This window comes from Rhinolophus hipposideros (genome assembly GCF_964194185.1).
Source record: "Rhinolophus hipposideros genome assembly, chromosome: 2".
NCBI lineage: Eukaryota > Metazoa > Chordata > Mammalia > Chiroptera > Rhinolophidae > Rhinolophus > Rhinolophus hipposideros.
Window position 1 is genome coordinate 34,817,248 of NC_138048.1, and position 20,660 is coordinate 34,837,907.

Here is a 20,660-nt window from a genome sequence, read left to right on the forward strand (position 1 = left end):
GTAGCCAGGTATATGAAAGAACTACAATACAACATGATTCTTAAACTTACTGAGAGGGAATGCTAAATCTCTATAAATCAGATATAGATAGATGGGCAAGAAACACTAAAACTCTCCAAACATGATCAGTTTTTACTGAAAAGTTAAGAGTTCGCGGTAAGGATTCAGTAAAGAAAAAAGCTGCACTAGTGGGATTCTTATCTCAGTTCCTACTAAATAAAAGTGTTCTAAATTATCACTTTTAACACAACATATGAAAATTTCTCAATAGAACAGTACATGAGTATAGTCAGAAATGTCTTTATTCTTTCAAGCTTCAGCACTACTGGTAACTAGAGACATGTCCTGGTTTTTTTATACAAAGTGCAGGTAATCATCTTATACATAGTTTTCAGTGTGTAAACAACACAAAACAAAATTGTCACCTTGCTCTTAAGGTACCATAGAGAGCCAGGGGATAATTACTCAGAATCCGGACATTCTGATTTCTAGGATGCTCAGTTACCATGTTTCCCCGAAAATAAGACCAGGTCTAAAATTAATTTTTGCTCCATTAGGGCTTATTTTCAGGGGATGTCTTATTTTTTTCATGTACAACAATCTACATTTATTCAATTACATGTCATCTTCTTCTGGAAAGTCGTCATAACTTACTAAATGCATCCGTCTGGCTGACGATCTTAACTTGGGCTTATTTTCGGGGTAGGTTTTATTTTTGGGAAAACACGGTAAGCGGTAGCAACTGTCTGAACGACTGCTCTTTATTAATCCAACAACTTACAATTAAAGCAGCTTACAAAAAAGAGAGAATAACTTTGCAAAGACATATTCACAAGAAAAGATTAAATATACTTTAAGATCTTTCAGTAATCTTTAGAGTTTTATCATTCGCCTCTTTCCCAAACTCTCACTAATTAATATTTAAAAGGCGCAGACTGATGTGGGGGCAAAAAGGACGTAATGTAACTTGATTTGTCCTAGATAACCCAATCAATGACCTACCAATTTCTTGTTTTTCCCCCTTCATATTTCTAAAATGGTGCTGAAGCTTTAGAATGCAAAATTGAAAAGGCCATATCCTTTTCTTTCACCTTAAAATAAGAAAATGAACATGTTTAAAAGATACACTTGAAATGTATCAGTACTTGCATTTCAAAGCTACAGAATCTAAATTTTACAGCACTGAAGTTTCACTCTAAAAACTAATTCCTGTACTGTAGTTCAAATTTCTTTTTCACATCTTTCCTTATTAGATTCAATATACCATAGTTACCTATGACAAGATCTATCTTTAAATGAAATTATTTTATCACAGGCTTCTGACTATGAACCAAATAAGAGAACAAGGCACAGTTTTTTGAACTTTGCTAGAGAGAAAATTTCTAAGTAGATACATCATTGCTAAGTTCAATAGAAACCTTTAACATAAAAAAATTCCTTTCAAACAACAAATATGTATATAAAACCACAAATGCTCATTGTGCTAATGAGTATTTAAAATCACCCTTAACTGGAGTCCTGTGAGTGTTGCCAGAATGGGTACAATGTAAGATTTTTTCGCAATCAAATCTTGATGTTTCAGTCACAGATATGAGTATGTTTAAAATTAATTCTAGAAAACGTAATATGGATTTTATATGCATTCATTTGTTTTATTAGGAGAAAGTATCTATTATCCTGTTGACACCTAATAAAATTTCAGCAGTTATAAAAGGGAGATATGGAAATAACAGTTTCTGTTGTTCTGGCTCTCATGTAACAATAAACCAACCATAATTTTATACTCAGAACATTGTGAACTTATATGAAAAGGAATATCAATATATTCAAACATTAATAATAAAAATGCTTTCACCTTGCACATTAGGTAAATGAAAGAATAAAGATATTAATAAGAGCATTTTTGTGTACCATCATTAAATCTCAGCAAGTCACACAGGCAATGGAGTCTATCATCATTAAAACCATGGAGCACAGTTAATGATGCAGTTTATTTACCCTTTAGGAAAGCAATAACCCCAAGAAAGTTAAGTGACTTGTCCTAATTATTAATATGCTTTCAAATGCAAACAGCATTTTCTCTGCTTTAGACACGCTGTTAACACATAGAACCTCTACAATTTCTCCTGCTTCTGAAAAGCCAGTGTGTCTTTCCTGAAAAATTCATTTGGTGCTTGGCATGCACTGATACTTTGCTTATGTTCTGTGTAGTTATGTTCTGTGGAAGAGCAGTCATGCCACACTGAGTCTCTTTCGGCACAAGGACTCTGATTTCTTCATTTTATTGGACATTCCACACAGTAGGGCTGACATGAAAACTGTCTGCGTAGATGACCTTATTAATGGAGGTATTAACCAATGAAATGACTTTCCCTGGGTACAATTGGAAGAAACTCATTAGTTTACTAAAATTCTCTCAGCCAATATGCAATTTGTTTAATGGCTGATCTTACATACTGTTCTAAAATATGTACTGAGGGTGAACAACATGCCTAATACCAAGCAAGTAATTCTTCATCATTTTTCCTAATTAATAGACTAAGATTTCACATGTGTGAAAATAATAAAGGACCTAAATATGCAAGAACTAGGCAATGTTCATATTTCTGTACATCTAAGGTACTCATTTATATCACCTAATACTGGTTGGATGGCAAGATTTAACATAATTTCATCCTGAATTCCATGTTCCCATCTGCGCTCATTCCGTTCAACTTAAAATCATTTTAGCTGCCTCTACCTGAGGGAGCGTCATAATTCCCAATTTTTTGAGCTAAAAATAAATATTTTATTTTCTCTGGAATCCTGAAGAGCTTGTCTGCAAATAGGAGACAACTGTAGCTGCCCAAGTGTGTATCGACTGAAGGTCACACTGAAATCGAACTAAATAAAATCATGCCTTCTTTAGCCCACAACTAAGGAAACATCTTTCTCTTCTGCCTTCCTAGCTCACTGCCCCACATCTACCACATTTCCACTGAACATGCTATCAAGAATTCTGATCTTATCATTCCTGTGCCAAAAAATTTTTAAAAGCTCTTTCCTGCCTAACATATCAAAGATAACTTTGTGTAGAATATGACACTCCATTATTGGTTTCACTCTACATTGCCATACATTTATCTATCCTTCACTTAGGATACATTTATCTATCCTGCTTATTCCTTCTATATGGCTTATCTTCTGTACAAAATTGACTTCCTGCACTATGCACGTTTTCCCACCTACACAATACCCCTTCCTGTCATGGCTAAAAATCAACAAAAAAACCAACACCGACCAACCTTCTAATGTCTACAGTCAGTGACCGTCTTACATGAAGCTTTCTTTATTCTTTTCTTTTACCCTGCATCTCAATTAGAATGTTTTCTTCTTCTTCTTGGGGATCCCACAGTTTATTTTCTGGATGCTATTACTGTGTCTTATCTCTTAGTTCACGGTATACCTGTGTCACTCTCACTGTGCTTTCTTCATTTGGTATTCCCCACAGAATCCTGAGCATCCTAAGTGTTCATAAGCTAAAATAGGTTGAAGGAATAACAATACATTAGGAGAAGTTTAGACTTGTGGAAGAAGTTTAATCTGAGTTATAACGATTTATTATAAATTCTAGGTTATCCTAGATTAATATTTTTTACATGCCTCGAGATAACATTTAATCCTAATCTTGAAGTTTGAAATATTTTCTTATGATTCCGATATTATCTAAAAATTAAGGGTAAAGCATTTGAGACCCCTGAGACATGGGGTTGGGGAGAGGAATACTTCTGTGATAATCTTGGCACAACTACGAAATACCTTTTTATTTATACAAAACCCCTAACACACTTCATTTCCCCCATCCCATACATGTAATGACACATATACACGACCTCAAAAATGTTGTTATAATTTGTTCTTCCACAATATCCGATTAGAAATGAAACCAGTGTACATAGAGGACTTATTTTCTAAAAGACAGCCCTTGAGATTTTTAGATAAGTTTAAGGTCGTTCATGTAAACCAGAGTCTCACCACCAGAAGAGCAAAAGCCACAATCTCAAAAAGTGGAATCTTTCGATGTATTTATCTAGCAACATCTTTATCAGATTATTGTCCACAGGTCATTTTAGAGCAATGTCACATGAAGTCACATGACAAGTCAGAGGTACTTTTTATCACAGAAGGAACAGCAGTATTTTTAATCTTTCAAGAGGAATGAATAAAGGTAGTTGGATACAATGTTAGTATCTAGAAATAAGGATATAAATTTCAAGTTTCCAATGGCATTTTAGAACATTTTAGTGGTTTTTATTTTCATCTCTGATAATTAAAACCAATCAACAATAAGAAAAAATCGAACCAACAAAATACTTAAGGAACAGGTTTATAATATGGCTACAACCCGAGAATTTCACAGAATGAAAACAGTGCTATAGGAAAGAAATCTCCTACCAAGAAAATAAAGCAAGATAAATAATCTTAATAACTCTTAGCTTGCAGATGCATGTTGTAAGTAAAGTATAACATTAGCTATTTGATTATGGTAAGTAGAAGAGGAAGAGACGAGAAAGTAAATGAAAGTCACAGAAAATTCTTACACTTCATTTTAACAATGAATTAGAGGGCTTTCCTCCTCAGAGCTCTCTACAACTAGCAAATGGAGTAATTAGAATTTAATTTATTCTTGCTTCCCCTGCCATTTATCTACTGAAGATGCAAATAAAAAGGGCAAATGGTTCTGATGGATGATGGGAACTGGCACACTCAGAGAAGACACATGATGATGGGGAGTGAGTTGTCACTCCACGTACAGGGTGTTTAGCTTTATGAATTTCCCTTATGGTATTCCATAAGTACATTTAATTTTAATTTAAACTTTTAGTATTTATCCAAGTTTTCTTATCTTTAAAGTGGGAAGGTGATACTTAATTTGAAGTATTACTTTTAATGGAAACAAGTCTAAATAACAGTTGTTATATTTGACACAAAAAATGTATTTGTTTACATTTGGATAGACTGACGGGTTACCTGGGAAGAAAACACATCAATCTCCAAATATTTAAGGCCCATACCCTTTAGTTTCATTATGATTTTTTTTAAACTGCACACTGGGTATGGAAGGTGAGACTACACTGTAACTTCTACCAGTTTCATTAAAAATGAGTCTTTTTTGAATCCAAATAATTTCCCTTTCTTTTTCATCCCTTGTCCTTTGTCATACACTCTTATTGTATGTCATCTACCTATAGAAAGTATTACTCTTCTAAAGAGAAAAAAAAAAAAAAAACCCTGTTTTAAACAACAAAATTACATTCTACCTTTGGCTAAAGGCCAGTGTTGGAAAACATACATAAAACCATCTGTACTCCTGTATTGTGGATGTCCTCTTGCCCCATCCTTGCCCACCCCCAAACCCAGCATGCAAACACTCTTTCACCTCTATCATCAAATTTAGTATTATAAAAATTGCAAGCAAGTTACTGAGTGCTTACCGAATATTCACTAGGAACTATGCTAAGAGAAGAGAGGAAGGGGAAAGAGAGATGAGTTTGGTTTAAGAGGAAAAAAAGGGCAACTATATATTTGAATGAAAATGTCAACTATGACAATTTATTTTGAAACTCCATGTCTAGTTGTTATTTCTGGTGTTATTCCAAAACAAAACCAGAATGGAGGGGTAGGGGGATTTAGATATTTGGAGAGTATTCTCCTAGATAGCAGGTACTATTATTATCCCATTTCATAAATTAACGAGTTGGGGCAAAGATGTAGTAAGTTGCTGGCATTCACAGAGCCAGTCAATTCTAGAGCCGGAAGTAAAATTGAGGTCTGATTCCAGAGCCTAGCTGATATGTGTTGATAAGATGTTTAGTTCTGTTAAAATGCAGGTTATCAGGTTTGCTTTATTTTACTTCTGCCTGAAGAATTTCAATGCTTCTATTCTACGAATGTATATTATTAAATTTGAAAGGGAGAGAACATTGGGATTCTGATTATCCTGAACACCAGGAGGCTTGCATATAGAAAGTGGTTAAAAATATGTGGTTAAATCCACTTGGATTGAGGAAGTACAATGAAGTAAGGGGAGAAGCCAACTCCAACCCAGGATCACAGAAACAGAACTACAGGATCCTAGATGGACTCAGTCTCTGTCAGTTGTAAGCTGAAGCCAGCCTCTTAAGTCTCCCAACAGTGAAATAAAAACAGGATTTAGGCTTTTTCTACTTTATGTAAGTTGTAACATACCCTCCCAGTGGTTCACTGAAGTGGAACCATTCTTACTTCATACAGATAATACAAGAGAAGGAAATGTGGTTTGTTTTATAGTTTTACAGCATTTAGTACATTAATTATATATAAATCCTTCCCTAAAATCCACCTTAGATGTCAAACTAGATTGAAATTTGAAATCTTAGAAGTCTAATTTTGTTTGAAATGCTAAATCTAGTTGTCACATGAAATTCACTTTGAGAATATCACTGCAATATTAACATACACAGCATATGATATTAGACCTTCAAGAATCTTAATGAGGATTATTTAGATAGAACTAAATAAGAATAAAATCCAGCTTTGAGTAAGAGAGAAATATTACAATTGTTCTCTGGGATACTGATATGTATCAATGATTAGAACATAGAAATTCACATGGGAAACATTTAAAGCAATCTTTATAACTGAAGTCAATATTAATATTTCATACCTATAATAAAAGTATGATGCCTATAACCTAAGAAATTATAACCTTGATTTTTGAAACTGTAGCCTTCCATACAAAAATTAACCGGCCGCATTCTAGGGTTTAGAAGAGCAGGTTATATCAGTGCTAAGCCCATGTTAACATAGTATCTAAAAGAAGCTTGAAAGGAGAGGTTTTCAGTCAATTGGCTGAGGTAATTATTACATTTTAAGTATTTCTGAAGTCAATTCAGGAAATAAGTTGTAACATGCTGCTAAGATATAATTACTCAATCCATGTTAGAGATCACTCCAACACTCTCTCGTGTGGTCATATTGGAATGAAAAGTCATAGATACTAAAGGGAAAAAAAAAAAGATTGGCAGGTTCCTCCAGTCAGATCGTGGAAACATTCTTTTGAGGATAAGCTCTCCATTTTCAGAAAGATTCACAGAGATGCTTTTATAAGTGCTTTCTCTTCCGTTTGCATCGTATTTAGATGACCTGGGAGGAAACCTTTAGAGATGTTCATATTTACAACAGATGAGAGACTGACGGTACCAAGGACAGTCACTGGCAGAGAGCAAAGGCAAATCACCACCACTCTTGCCTTTTGTGCTGAATGCCATGCTAGACAGTTGTGACTTTTCCTATGCTGGCTACCCCAGAACAGCATGGAGGTGAAATATCATTACACCAAGTTTTCATCATCACTTTACTTTCACACACATACACACCCAGGAGTTGAAAACATGTCACGTTTCACACTTCTGTATTTCTTGAATGTATTATGGGGTGAATTCACCAACTGCAATCCATTATTTTGAAGGAAGAAGTTACTTCCTTAAAATATCAATTTAAGAGCAATAGAGACGGGACCATCTTTATATTAAAGTCTTCAAAAGAGGCAAGCCTCCTTTAGTTGAGGGAAGATGGCACTTTTCTGATCATAGAGCCAAAAGTATCACAGACACAAATACCAGAACCATGTTTTCCCGAAAATAAGACCTAGCGGGACCATCAGCTCTAACATGTCTTTTGGAGCAAAAATTAATTTATTATAATAAGTCTTATATTAAAATAAGACTGGGTCATATATATGACCAGATATAATATAATATAATACAATATAATATAATACAATATAATACTGGGTATAATATGACATAATATAACATAATAATCAGGTCTTATATTAATCTTTGCTCCAAAAAGACACATTAGAGCTGATGGTCTGGCTAGGTCTTATTTTCGGGGAAACACGGTATAAGCCATTCTGCCAAGGGCTTACTAAGAGTTCTAAACTCAATGATTTCTGTTGCTGCCTCTTTGGTCCTGTAAGCTTAAATTACTTCCTGGACATATAAATGATAGTGGTGACATCCTTCAAGAACTCAACATGTGTGACAGTCTCTTTCAGTTTTATGGAGAAATAGCTTGTTTCGTAAGAAGTGAACTGGACTTAGTGTTTTTACATAGGTGAGAAGTTTATTTTATTTGGTTGCATAAGGTATACTGTCCTAGACAGCAATCCCAACACTGATATGCTACAATTAGAGAACTTTTTTTCAAATTAGATAGAACTAGGAGAGTTATTAAAAAACAAACAAAAAAAAGCAGTGCTAATTCTCCCACCATTTATTAATAGGAAAAAATTTTGGCAAATGAAATAAGGGGAGGTGAATAAATCTCTGACAAATTGTCTAGTGTCTTCACATTAAAATTAAATCATTACTTAGAACCATTTTTTTCCTTGTTTTAAATTCAAGTTTTAATGAGCTTCTGATTATTTACAACTTCGAGATAATTAAAGACCTGCAGGGAAGTACCACAGTAGGCAGAAAAAACACTGCCCAACCTTTTATACCACCTCCTATCAGAGGAGTTTAAGCAGATTAGCTTCTGCTTTGCATATGTCTTACCTTGGATGCTTCTAAAGGCAAATCACGACGTATGTGTTTCCGCATAAGCACTGGTTCAGAGCCCATTCTACTGTGCCTTCCGTTGACGTTTGAACTTGCTGTGATTCCAGGCTTCGGAGAGCCATCCCCTAAGAGTCGACATCCCACCGACTGATTAGTCCCAAATATGTCCCGTGGGCACCAGCCTTCCAGAGGCATCGGCTGGTCTCTGGAAGGCACACTCTCCACGTGATGAAAGTGACGGCTCAGTCTATTGTCAGGTGGGATTGGGGGAGGTCTCTCAGGTGGCGGGGGAGGAGGATCCCTTAAGGGAGGAGGTGGTGCTGGAAGTGGTTTATCTTGTTTTCTCACCATGCAAGGAGAAGACTAAGGAGACATAAGAGAGGCAAAAAAAACAACACAAAAGTTTCATCACGCACTGAAATGACTTCCAGACATTACTGCTGTTGTTTTCTAAGCAATAATGGAGCTTTATTAGATTCCTATGCCATCTTTTTATAAGTTCCTTTTTATCACCAGTTAATGAAATTTTAAAAAGTTAATGGAACATTTCACTAGGAGTTGTTTGTAGAAATGAATACATAAATTCAAATGTTAGAATTATAAGGACTATACAGGAAACAGTAGCAGAATACCAAAATTATATGATGATTTTGACTGGTTTATATGAAAACAATACTGAGTCATTAATTAATTTATTTGCATGTTTCTATGATTTAAGAGAGATAGAAGAAACCAATCAAAGTTGTTCTACTTTTTAAAGAGCAACTTGATTTGTACTATCTCTGGAAGATTGAGTGCTGATTTTGCTACTTTTGCATTCGCTGCTGCAATATGAAGCAACTGATAAGGGGCATATTTGCTCTCGTTCTTTGTTTTACCAACTACTACCAGAATAGTGAAAATTCACAACTAATAGAGCAGTGTTATTTACAGAACTTACTTGAATTTTGTGAATCCTTAAAATGAAAAAAAAAAAATCAGTTTGATTCTTACATGTAGAAATGAAGATAGTGTATACTCCTGAATTAAATCTATGTGACTTGCACAGCTTTTATTTTTATATACTTGATTAACCTGATGAACGATTTGTGCTTTTGTTAGAAAACATTAGAAAAGGAATGTGGTGTGTGTTTACATAATTCTGCCTAAATAACATCCCAAAATTCTTAATATAATCTTAAAACCAAGTTAACTAATGTAGAAAAATCAAATACTACTAAACTATTGTGCTTCCAACTAATACGAGTGTGTAAAGCATATTACCAAATAGAATTAATTTTTTAAATCTTGTATTTAATAAAGCAAAATATGTCCTTATCCAATTTGGGGGAAAAAATCTGCACAGAACTAAAACTGTGGGCTTAGGTTTACAGTTAAAATTATGTCTTTAATATTAAACAGTAATGTAATTACTCTGCAAATATTGTAATTCTTTGTAATTAATTGCTTCAGGTATAAAAAGTACATCTACTTCTCTCTTCTGAGTCACCTTGAAACATGGGTGATGATTTATCACACCTTAAGCCTTTATGCAAATAAACTCCCATCACATTTTTCTTGTCATGACACTATGAAAGCAACTGTAAAATATCATTTGATAGAGTATTTTAATACATATAATGACCTTTTAAAACCATTTTACAGAATAACTGTACCTACTCTACTATTTATTTTAGCAAATCAGTGGGCTGTTACAGACATGAGCTCTCTCTCAATAATTATGTAACATTTGTAGTAATACAGCAAGGGATATGATAGTAGGCTCACCATCAACGAAGTGAGAAACCTATCAAAGCTGTTCAGAAACAATTAAGAGCACAAGAAATAAGAGGATAAATGTCAAAGAACCTGATCGATCAATAATTGTCATACAAAATTATTACCTAGTATTTCTAATAAAATCTATTTACCTTTGGTGAGCCTGTTGGGCTGCCACAGGGAGACCGAACTATGCCTTTCTGAATTAGATCGAGGCGAGGAGGCACCGGTGGAAGGCTCAGATGTGGGATCTGGAGAGGGTCTGGCTGTGGCTTTCTTCTCTGAGCAAGGGGAGAGGACCCTGGTGATGTGACAGGTGAGTTCTGCCGGTCAGTGCACTAGAACAGACACAGATAAAGATGCTGTTTATTGGATGTGTGAAGTGTATGCCTTTAAGCTGTTAAGGAAGACATTTGGTTTGGAAAAGGTGTCTGCCATTGAATATCTATTGAAATAAACTCACCCTCTGGTAACCACTAAGCTATCGTCTGTGTTTATGAGTTTTTGTTTCTTCATTTGTCCTGTTCTTTTGTAGCTTTCAGTTTTATAGCCCACATATGAGTGAAATCACATGGTTCTTGATTTTTTCTGTCTGACTTACTTTGCTCAGCATAACAATCTCAAGATCCATCCATGTTGTCGCAAATGGCACTATTTCATATTTTCTTATGGCGGAATAGCATTCCATTGTGTATATATACCACATCTTCTTTATCTAATCATCTATCGAAGGACAGAGGGTAAACGGGGAAGAGGGTGGTAGATGAAGGTAAAGGGGATCCAAAATATGGTGATGGAAAGAGAACTGACTGGGTGGTGAACACACAATGTAATATGTAGATGATGTAATACAGAATTGTACACCTGAAACCTATGTAATTTTACTAACAATTGTCACCCCAATAAACTTTAATTAAAAAAAAAAGAAAGAAACTCACTTAGTAAACATGAATAGATGCCAAGTACTCTAAGGGCAGTACTATATAAAGAATAAATGGGTAAGTTTCTCCTACATATTGCAGAAAGGGCCTAGGAAACAATAGCAAAAGCGCAGTTTAAAAATCATCAAATATAGACATTCTTCTAGAAACCCATCTAAATTTTCTGTGGAAACCAGAAACACAAGTGCAATAATGCACATTGCTCTTGGTTATCTGTAGCGTGGAATCTTCAGTCTTTGATTTGTAGTACATTCTAGAACTTAGAAACTATTTTGTTTCATATAAAATATGCATCCAGTATACAGTCTAGTTTCCTACAAACCAATTAAATCAGATGGTATTAAAAAAAAATATGTATTTAAAATAAACGGTTTGATCCCAAACAATTTTTCCAAGCCTTCACATAAATTCTCAAGTTAAATGTTTTTTCTTTAAAAACAATTAACTAAATCTAAAAGAGTCTGTACTTCCGCTAAAAACTAATGTATTTCTGTGCTATTAGAGGTTTTCGATCTTGTCTGGTAGATAACATCAGAAAGCCAGTAACAAGTACTTCTATTTCTATGTATATAATTCTTTCTACCCTGGAAGATTTCTGGAAGTTTTTGTTTTTTGTAAATGTGAGATAACCTGATCGCCACTTGGTATAAAAGCCACACTAATTATAGCCTAACTGGGATAAACAATGCTCTGTTCTGAAATATCAGGCAGTTTCTTTTTTCAAGACTGTTACTAGCACTTTAGAGATCTAGGCTTCATTTTTACCCCCACTGCATTAATCTAGCATGCTGTGATATTCATGTTTCCTAATATTAGTATTTATAAAGAGTTTTAAGCTTGTTGTTAAGCTATTTCAGCTATTTCTCCCCTAATATTACTCACCTTTTATTTTATAAGAGTAGTCCATGTCAACAATTGACAATTTAATTGAACTCTAGCAACAGTGAGAAAGATTTAGTCATTCTGTCTTTATCTGAGATGGGATAATAGATTTGTTTCCACATCCACACTTAGTTATACTGTATAAGACATTTTCTTTTCAATTCACTATAATTGGGGTTTGTGTGATGCTTTTCTCATAATTAGACTGGGGTTGTTGGTTTTAGGAAGGAAAACCACAGAGGTGAAGTCCACATCATATCAATATGATTAATCACTGTTGATACTGACCTTGGTTACCTGGCTGAGGTATTAACTGTCAAGTTTTCTTCACTGTAAAGTTACCATCATTTATCCCACTCTCCCTACTGCATTCTCTGCAAGGAAGTCACCATGCACAGCCCACACTTAGGAGTGAAGCGTTAAGTTTCCCCATGTAAAGGTTTTTTTAAATAAAGCTGAATGGCTAAACAGAAGCTTCTAGACCATACTTCAGATATGCCTGAATAATGTCATATTACTAAACTCTCAAGACTTTGTCTCTCTCAATTGAAGCCAAATAAATTTAAAATAGGACAATACATTTAGACATAATTTTAAGACAAATTTAAGAACCTTTACTTTTTAGTAGTTTCATGATTCTTTTTTCTATCTCTTACCTATGATACGGCAAAATTTTTTCAATTGTTACTAAATTGAAGAAGGAAAAAGTAGAAACTCTGTATCATAAAGTGATTTTAATGGAGCCAGTGATTCTTAACAAAATATTAATTTGACCCCAAAAGTGATGAGGCCTCACATGGTCATGAATTTGAACCTTATGGAGTTAAACCGATCCGAAAATGGTCATAGACTGAATAGGAAGAACTCCTGACGTAAAGCTACGTGTACAACAGTATCACAATGTTTCAAATCAGGAGATGTCACTGGATATCTAATTCTCTACAATTCCCATTAGGATAAATTACATTCTTTGAGAACTAGCAAAACATACCTGATAAAAATGGTTGACCTGGTTATTATCCTTCACAAAAAAAACTCAAGAAGCAAAGCTATCTATTTACACAATTCCTACCCCAGACAAAATTTTTGTATATATATATAGAGACTACATAGCACTTCATTAACTTTGTGTGACTTACATAGATATTTTTCAGTGCTAGGAGCACACACTGTAAAGACCGCTTGCTCAACAAGACCTATGTTTCTCCAAGCACTTTTCTTCCACTACTGTCTTCCTGCTTTCCTCACTACCTGAAACAGGAAAGAGAATTCTGACAGAGCCAACAGCCCACCATCACCACCATCCGAACTTGACTTCCAATTTCATTGCTATTATTTAAGCAGTTACCAAATTCCTACTATAATTAAGTAATGGGATAGATTTTATTTGAAATTGGTAAGTTGTTAGATATGGAAAGGGTATGATGAAAATCCTCAAGACAGACATCCAAATATTACCTTAAACTTCTAGATACTTCCAGACAAGCACACTAACAGCTTTATGAATGTAACTGGAAGCAGACCTTGCTTAGCACAATTCATACTGCATTCTCAAGGTGATTACAGACTATATATTTGAAGACCTAATTCATTTTGAAGCATGACAGTATCTGTAAGTTGGCTCAGGTAGAAGGATTTTACGGAGGATATATTTGTATATGAAGGAACAAAAATCGTTTTATCTTTATTGATTGTATGGACTAAATTTACCATAACTTATTCGTTTTCCTGAGTTCTCCTAAATTATAGTAAAATCCCCCTGTAAGAGTAGATAACAATGCCCTTCCAATAGCGATGCATTACTCTTGGTTGAACCCTTTGCTCTCTCTATGAATAATTCTGCAATTAGAGTACTGAAACTTTGCATTAACTTTTATTGCTGGTAAAAGTCAATGCTAACTATAAACATCTGTAAACATTATAAGTAGATGGTTTTAGTAGATGGTCACATAAAAGGTCACTTTTAATTTATTTGAATAATTATCATTTTTCTCTTTCCTATTTGAAAGTCTAAGAAGAAAAGAAGCCTAACACAATGCTGCACATCCCAGCTCATAATTAAATTTTTGGATGAGACATTAAAAATTCACGACATCAAAATTTATCAGCTCAACTTACAGAAAAGAATAGACAGTTTGCCATTTTTTTCTCTTCTGAAAATAAAGAGAAGCAAAATAGATTAATTTAATATAGATCTAAATTATTTTTCTTTAAACTACACCTCTGTCTTTATATAATATTTGGATATTTAATGTTTTTTTAATTAAAATTTATTGGGGTGACAATTGTTAATAAAGTTACATAGATTTCAGGTGTACAATTCTGTATTACATCATCTATAAATCCCATTGTGTGTTCACCACCCAGAGTCAGTTCTCCTTCCATCACCATATATTTGTTCCTAATGGTTTTTTAAAGAACTTTAATTTCTAGAGTATCACAATCTTCCTGTTATAGGTAGTTGTCAGGTGCAACAAATGTCCCCAAAGCGGAGATGTGACAACAGTGATGTGGCCAGTCATCGTTAGTCTACTGATTTATATTATTCCCTACATATATTCCATAAACATCTCCCTCAGCCCTTCTCTCTGCCTTCTTCTTCCACACATCTAACTAATCCTTATCCCAAGATCACTCACGCCATTTATCTTTCTCTACTTCTGATAAGTGATAGGGAAAAACAACAATAAACAACAAATCTGGAACAATCCTCAGGTTTAAATTCTAAGACTAAGCTATGGTAACTTAATCACCTCTTACTGATATGTCCAGTATGCTTCATAATTACTACCATTTCTGTTCTGTATTAATACGCAGATTTAAGATATGTGCACAAAATATCTTGAATAGAAAAGTAGGAAAGCATTAATTTAAATCTCAACTAGTAACATATTTTGTTGATAGGGATACACTTGATTGGAATATGGGAATTTCAAGTGTGGCTGACAAAGTTCTAATGTCAATTGATTATAAAAAAATGGATTTAAAAAATCAATTTTTTAAATTTAAAAAAATAACCATATAATTAAATTTATAATCCAATTTTATATGTACATATTTCCTATTTAATATTTACATTTCAGCTAGAACTTTAAAACGCCATGAAGTCTTACACAAATCACTACCTGTTGCTATTGTTTCCTGTAGGTTATAGAATAAGGTTAATCCATTTCATGGAGACTTTATGGGTTAATAAAATTAAATGAAGTATGATACAATAAAAGCTGATATAAAACATTTAATTTTTATTTAGATGATATAGCTGGAAATGTTGACTATTGTGATGTACAAGTGACAGACGCAATCTATTTCATCTCCAACCAAAGCTTGCTCATCTTCACTACCAAAAGATGACTCTATTACAGATATCTTTAAACAAAATATTCCCAACCTTCTTATTTATTTATATTTTGTCCTCCACAATTCTTCTCACTATCAGGCCTACACAAAGCAATAGTAACAAAATCAAATTTCTAAACAGGTATCTGTAGACTAAATTCTTAATGTGTTCAAAAGTCAGAGAAATGCCGCTTGGATTATTTGCTGTTATTAACACTAACCATTAGCACAACAATCTAGAATTGAAATTAATATCTCTATTTTTCCATATTGCTCTACAGAGTGTCTCAAATACAGAAATAACAAATAATAAGAGGAAAGTAGATTAAGAGTAAGAGTAGGTTCATGAATTTAGGGGTATGCATGTTAGCAAACTGTTTACCATAATAAATGAGTTATAGCGGTTTGGGCTCTACTCTCCTATCTTTTCAATTGTGTTTTCATTTCAATTTTTTCGATTCATTATTAAGAACATAATTTCATTTCATACAATTTTGGAATTATAGGAAAATATAATGATGTTTTGAAAACACCTACACACAGCCATTGGTGATGATTCCTTATCAAACAAACAAGTTTTAATCTACTCTTCATTGGTTATTATCAAAAGAATCTAATCATTCTTCATAAATGTAATTCTAAAGGGTGAGTTATATGGATATGCTAATATTTACATAACTATTGCTATGCTATGAACCCTTGTGTTGTTCTCAAGTTTTCTCCATTACAAAGTAGTAACATAAATTAGTCTTCGACCTTATACATTTTAATTTTTAAGGACAGAATTCTAGAATCTTTTGAGCATAGAATAATAAACTCATAACTAGGTAAAAGTTGAAGAATATTCACAAAATCCTTTGGCTATCTAGATGGTAAAACCAATTTATTCTTCTATCAGTCACTTGTGGTGGTAACCACTGCACAAACCTCAAAAGCACAGAGTATATTTAGTTTTCAATTTTTGTTTACTTTGCTACTTGATTGACATTTTAATGGCCCACACTGATGTTTACACTTGAATTTCCTTAACAAATAATTAGAAAAAAATTACAGTATTTGTTCGCCATGTGTATTTCTTCTCTTCTTGCTGGCTTATGTTCTTTGTCCCATTATCTATCATATTCTTATATGTACCCCACACTGATTGATATATTAGGATAGTGAACCTCTACATGTTACAATTGTTATAAATACTTTTTCCCCCAGTTTAATTTTTCTTTTAATTATTTTATGGTAGAGATTTTACTGCTGCTTTTCTGGTTTTAATCTCCTAATGAATAAACAAAATTTAATTAGTATAATAAAAAGGCATTCATCAAGGGGTTCTTAAAAGGATCCTGTCCTTTCTATCACTGTCTTAAATGAATTCCATTCTTTGTTACTCCTTCGTCTTTATCGGTCCACTCTATTAAGTTAGGTTAAAAAATGGAAAGCTATGCAAAAATTAACTAGTCAAGTATAGGAAGTAGGATGTGGACAAAGAATGAACTGTACAGAATTTATTACACAATATAAAAAAATCATTTAAAAAGAGGTAACTACAAGATTTGGGAAGAATGGGCCGTCCTTTAAAGTTACAGGACAGCTGATTTGTATAATTCTATTCCTTTATCTTGATTTTATGTAATACTCACTTTTTTCTAGTATTACACTTACTTTCTGAACTTTAGAATAATACATTGTCATTTTTCATTTCCACTCTTCTCAAAATACAAAAGATGGGCATCTTGATTCCTGCCTGTATTATCATCACACCAGCATATTTGTCTAACAATTTCTCTTAAGTTGTTTAATACTAGTAGCTGATGAGTACGCATTTAACAAATTGGTGCTCTAGAAATTTAAAGACCACCATTTGATTCTTTTATGTCTACACCAATTTTTCCCAGCCCTTTGCTTCCTGAAATGATAAGTGCTATTCTTTATTTCGCTGACAAAATTTACAGAATTCTTTAGCATTTAGAATAGAATTCTAATGACTACCATAACGAATAGAGAAATCCAAATTTGCAATTTTAACAGCAAATTCTGAGAGAAAAGGCCCAAAAAGTAAAGTACTCAAACGCCTGTCTCAACACGCTCAGCAATTACCAATAATAATTAGGGACTCATTCTATTTTAGTCACTCTTCATTTTACCCACACCTTTTAAAGAGTAATTTTATAAAAGCTTTAATGAAACCCATTATTATGGAAATGGCAAAACATTTGGTAAGAAACTTCAAACCCAGTCAGGCTATTATTAAAAACAGGACAAGAGAGAACAGAACCTCTCAAATTACTAATAAAAGGAAAGTTCTGACCATCCCACAGATAATCAAAGGCAATTTTATAATATTTCTCACAAGAGTTTTACTTAATGAATTTTCATATCTGAACAAGATAGATACATGCATTATAAGAACTATGAGAAGGGCTCTTAGAGGGTCAACATTTTTCTCTAAATGCATGAAAATTAATGAAGGGCACTGATAAAACTTTTACCACATACAACATAATATTCTAAGTGTATTTTCCTTGCTACTATTGTCTTTGTTCTTTTATTATATTAATTTATGAAAATAACAAAATCTAAAATCTTTGAAATACCCTATATAGAATATTATTCAGAAAGTATCCATTACAGAAACATTCACACACACACACACGTGATTTATAAGTATAAATAATTTATGTTATGTATTTTGTAGTACGTGTACCATTGTGCCCTTTTAGATGATAAACAAGAGCTTGTGAGGAATGTGGTATAAGAGCAATACAATCATTTCCTGCTTATACACAGTCATACTTCCAAAAGCTTTAATCTGTAGGAAAAGAAAAGTTTTCCCAACTTGATCTATAGATTAAATGCAATCCCAATCAAAATGCCAGCAGGTTATTTTGTAGATATCCTCAAAGCAATTTTAAAGTTTATAAAAAGACGAAAGACCTAGAACAGTTAATATGATATTAAAGAACAAAGTTGGGTGACTGACACTACCTGATTTCAAACCTACTATAAAACTACAGTAATCAGTCTGTGTTACTGAATCAGTCTGTGTTACTGGCAAAGAACAGCCAAATACATCAATGCAGCAAAATAAAGAGCCAAGAAATAGACCAGCATAAAAATTGTCAACTGATTTTTTACAAAGGAGCAAAGGTAATACTGTGTTTCCCTGAAAATAAGACCTAGCTGGACCACCAGCTCTAATGCGTCTTTTGGAACAAAAATTAATATAAGACCCGGTATTATATTATTGTATTGTATTATATTATATATATTACATTATATTATATTATATTATATTATATTATATTATACCCAGTCTTATATTAAAATAAAACTAGGTGTTATATTAATTTTTGTTCCAAAAGACGCATTAGAGCTGATGGTCCAGCTAGATCTTATTTTGGGGGAAACATGGTACAATGGAGCAAAGATGGTCTTTTCAACAAATGGTACTGAAATAATTGGACATCCACATGCATAAAAAGGAATTTAGACAACAGACTTTCCACCCTTCTCACTCTTAACTCAAAATGGATTACATCTCTAAATGTAACATACAAAATTATCAAACTCCTAGAAGATAACATAGGAGAAATACAGATGACCTTGGGTTTGGCACTACTTTTTAAATACAACATCAAGGGCAAGATCCATGAGAGAAATAATTAATAATCTGGACAATATTAAAATTAAAAATGTCTGCTCTGTGAAAGAAACTATCAAGAGAATAAAAGGACAGGCCCCAGATTAGAGGAAAATATTTGGAAAAGGCACATCTGATAAAGGACTGTTATCCAATACATACGAAGAACTCTTAAAACTCAACAATAAGAAAACTAACAATCGGATTTAAAAGTGGGCCAAAAACTTTAACAGAATCTTACCAAAGTCAGATAGATGGCAAATAAGCACATGAAACGATGCTGCACATCTATTCAGGGAAATGTAAATTAAAACAGAAACGAGATACCACTATACACCTTTTTGAATGGCCCAAATCCAGAACACTGACACCATCAGACACTGATGAGGATGTGGAGCCCCAGGAACTCTTACTCATTGCTGGTGGAAATGCAAACTGGTAGATACTTTGGAACACAATTTGGTGGCTTCTTACAAACTAAACATATTCTTACCATACAATACAGTAATCGTACTCCTGGTATTTACCCAAAGCAGTTGAAAACTTTGGCCACACAAAAACCTGCACACAGATGTTTATAAATGCTTTATTCTTCATTGCCAAAACTTGGCAACAGCCAAGAAGTCTTCCAGTAGGTGAGTGGATAAATAAAATGTGGTATATCCAACCAATGGGATATTATTCAGTACTAGGAAGAAATGAGCCCTATCAAGCCATGAAACGATATGGAGGAATCTTAAATGCATATTACTAAGTGAAAGAGGCTAATCTGAGGTTTCCAGTTGTATGATTCCAGCTATATGACAAAGAACTATATGGAAAAGGCAAAACTGGGAAGACAGTAAAAAGATCAATGGTTGCTAGGGATTGGGAAAGGAGAAGATGAACAGGCGAACATAGAGCACTTTTAGAGCAGTGAAAATACGCTGCGATACACTAATATACATGTCACTATACATTTGTCCAAACCCATAGAATGTACAACACCAAAAGTGAAACCTAATGTAAACTATGGACTTGGGATGGTAATGACTTGTCAATGTATGCTCATCAATTATAACAAACGCACCACTCTGATGGGGATGCTGATAATGGGCAGGCTATGCAAGGATGGGGGTAGGGGGTTCATGAGGAATCTCTGTACGCGTATGTGTCTCTCAATTTTATTGTTCCAAAAGCTTTAAAACTACTCTGAAAGTCTTAGAATACAAAAACAACACACACACACAAAAACAACCAACAACAATAGTCCTCTAAATAGGGGGAAAATTTCTGCTGTATTTCTCCCTGCAAGAAGGGAACCTTGTTACTTTAATAACCTGGATATTTGTTTGTGCGTAAAGCGAGGTTCACTATTTTAAATTATTATTATTTATGATCCACCAGTACCTTCTGGAAATTCTTAGATACTACAAATTAGAAGCGATGAAGAACAGGAAGATGGTCAGAAACATACCTGGAGAAATACTGACTAGATTAAGAGCTGACTTCTCTTTGAGGTTTGACAGGAAGATGGTCAAT

At 33.7% G+C, this 20,660-nt stretch overlaps 1 protein-coding gene across 5 annotated transcripts in view; it reads right to left on the reverse strand.

Annotated features, from left to right (window-relative positions):
- Window positions 1-20,660, reverse strand: part of CBLB (Cbl proto-oncogene B) — a 212,243-nt gene that overhangs the window by 51,682 nt on the left and 139,901 nt on the right. For all 5 annotated transcript variants that reach the window (XM_081064589.1, XM_081064590.1, XM_081064593.1 and 2 more), the window contains exons 11-12: window positions 10,496-10,681; window positions 8,583-8,948 (exon numbers count right to left, since the gene is read on the reverse strand). In XM_081064589.1, coding sequence (XP_080920715.1) covers window positions 8,583-8,948; window positions 10,496-10,681 — 552 coding nt within the window. The remainder of the gene's footprint in view (window positions 1-8,582; window positions 8,949-10,495; window positions 10,682-20,660) is intronic.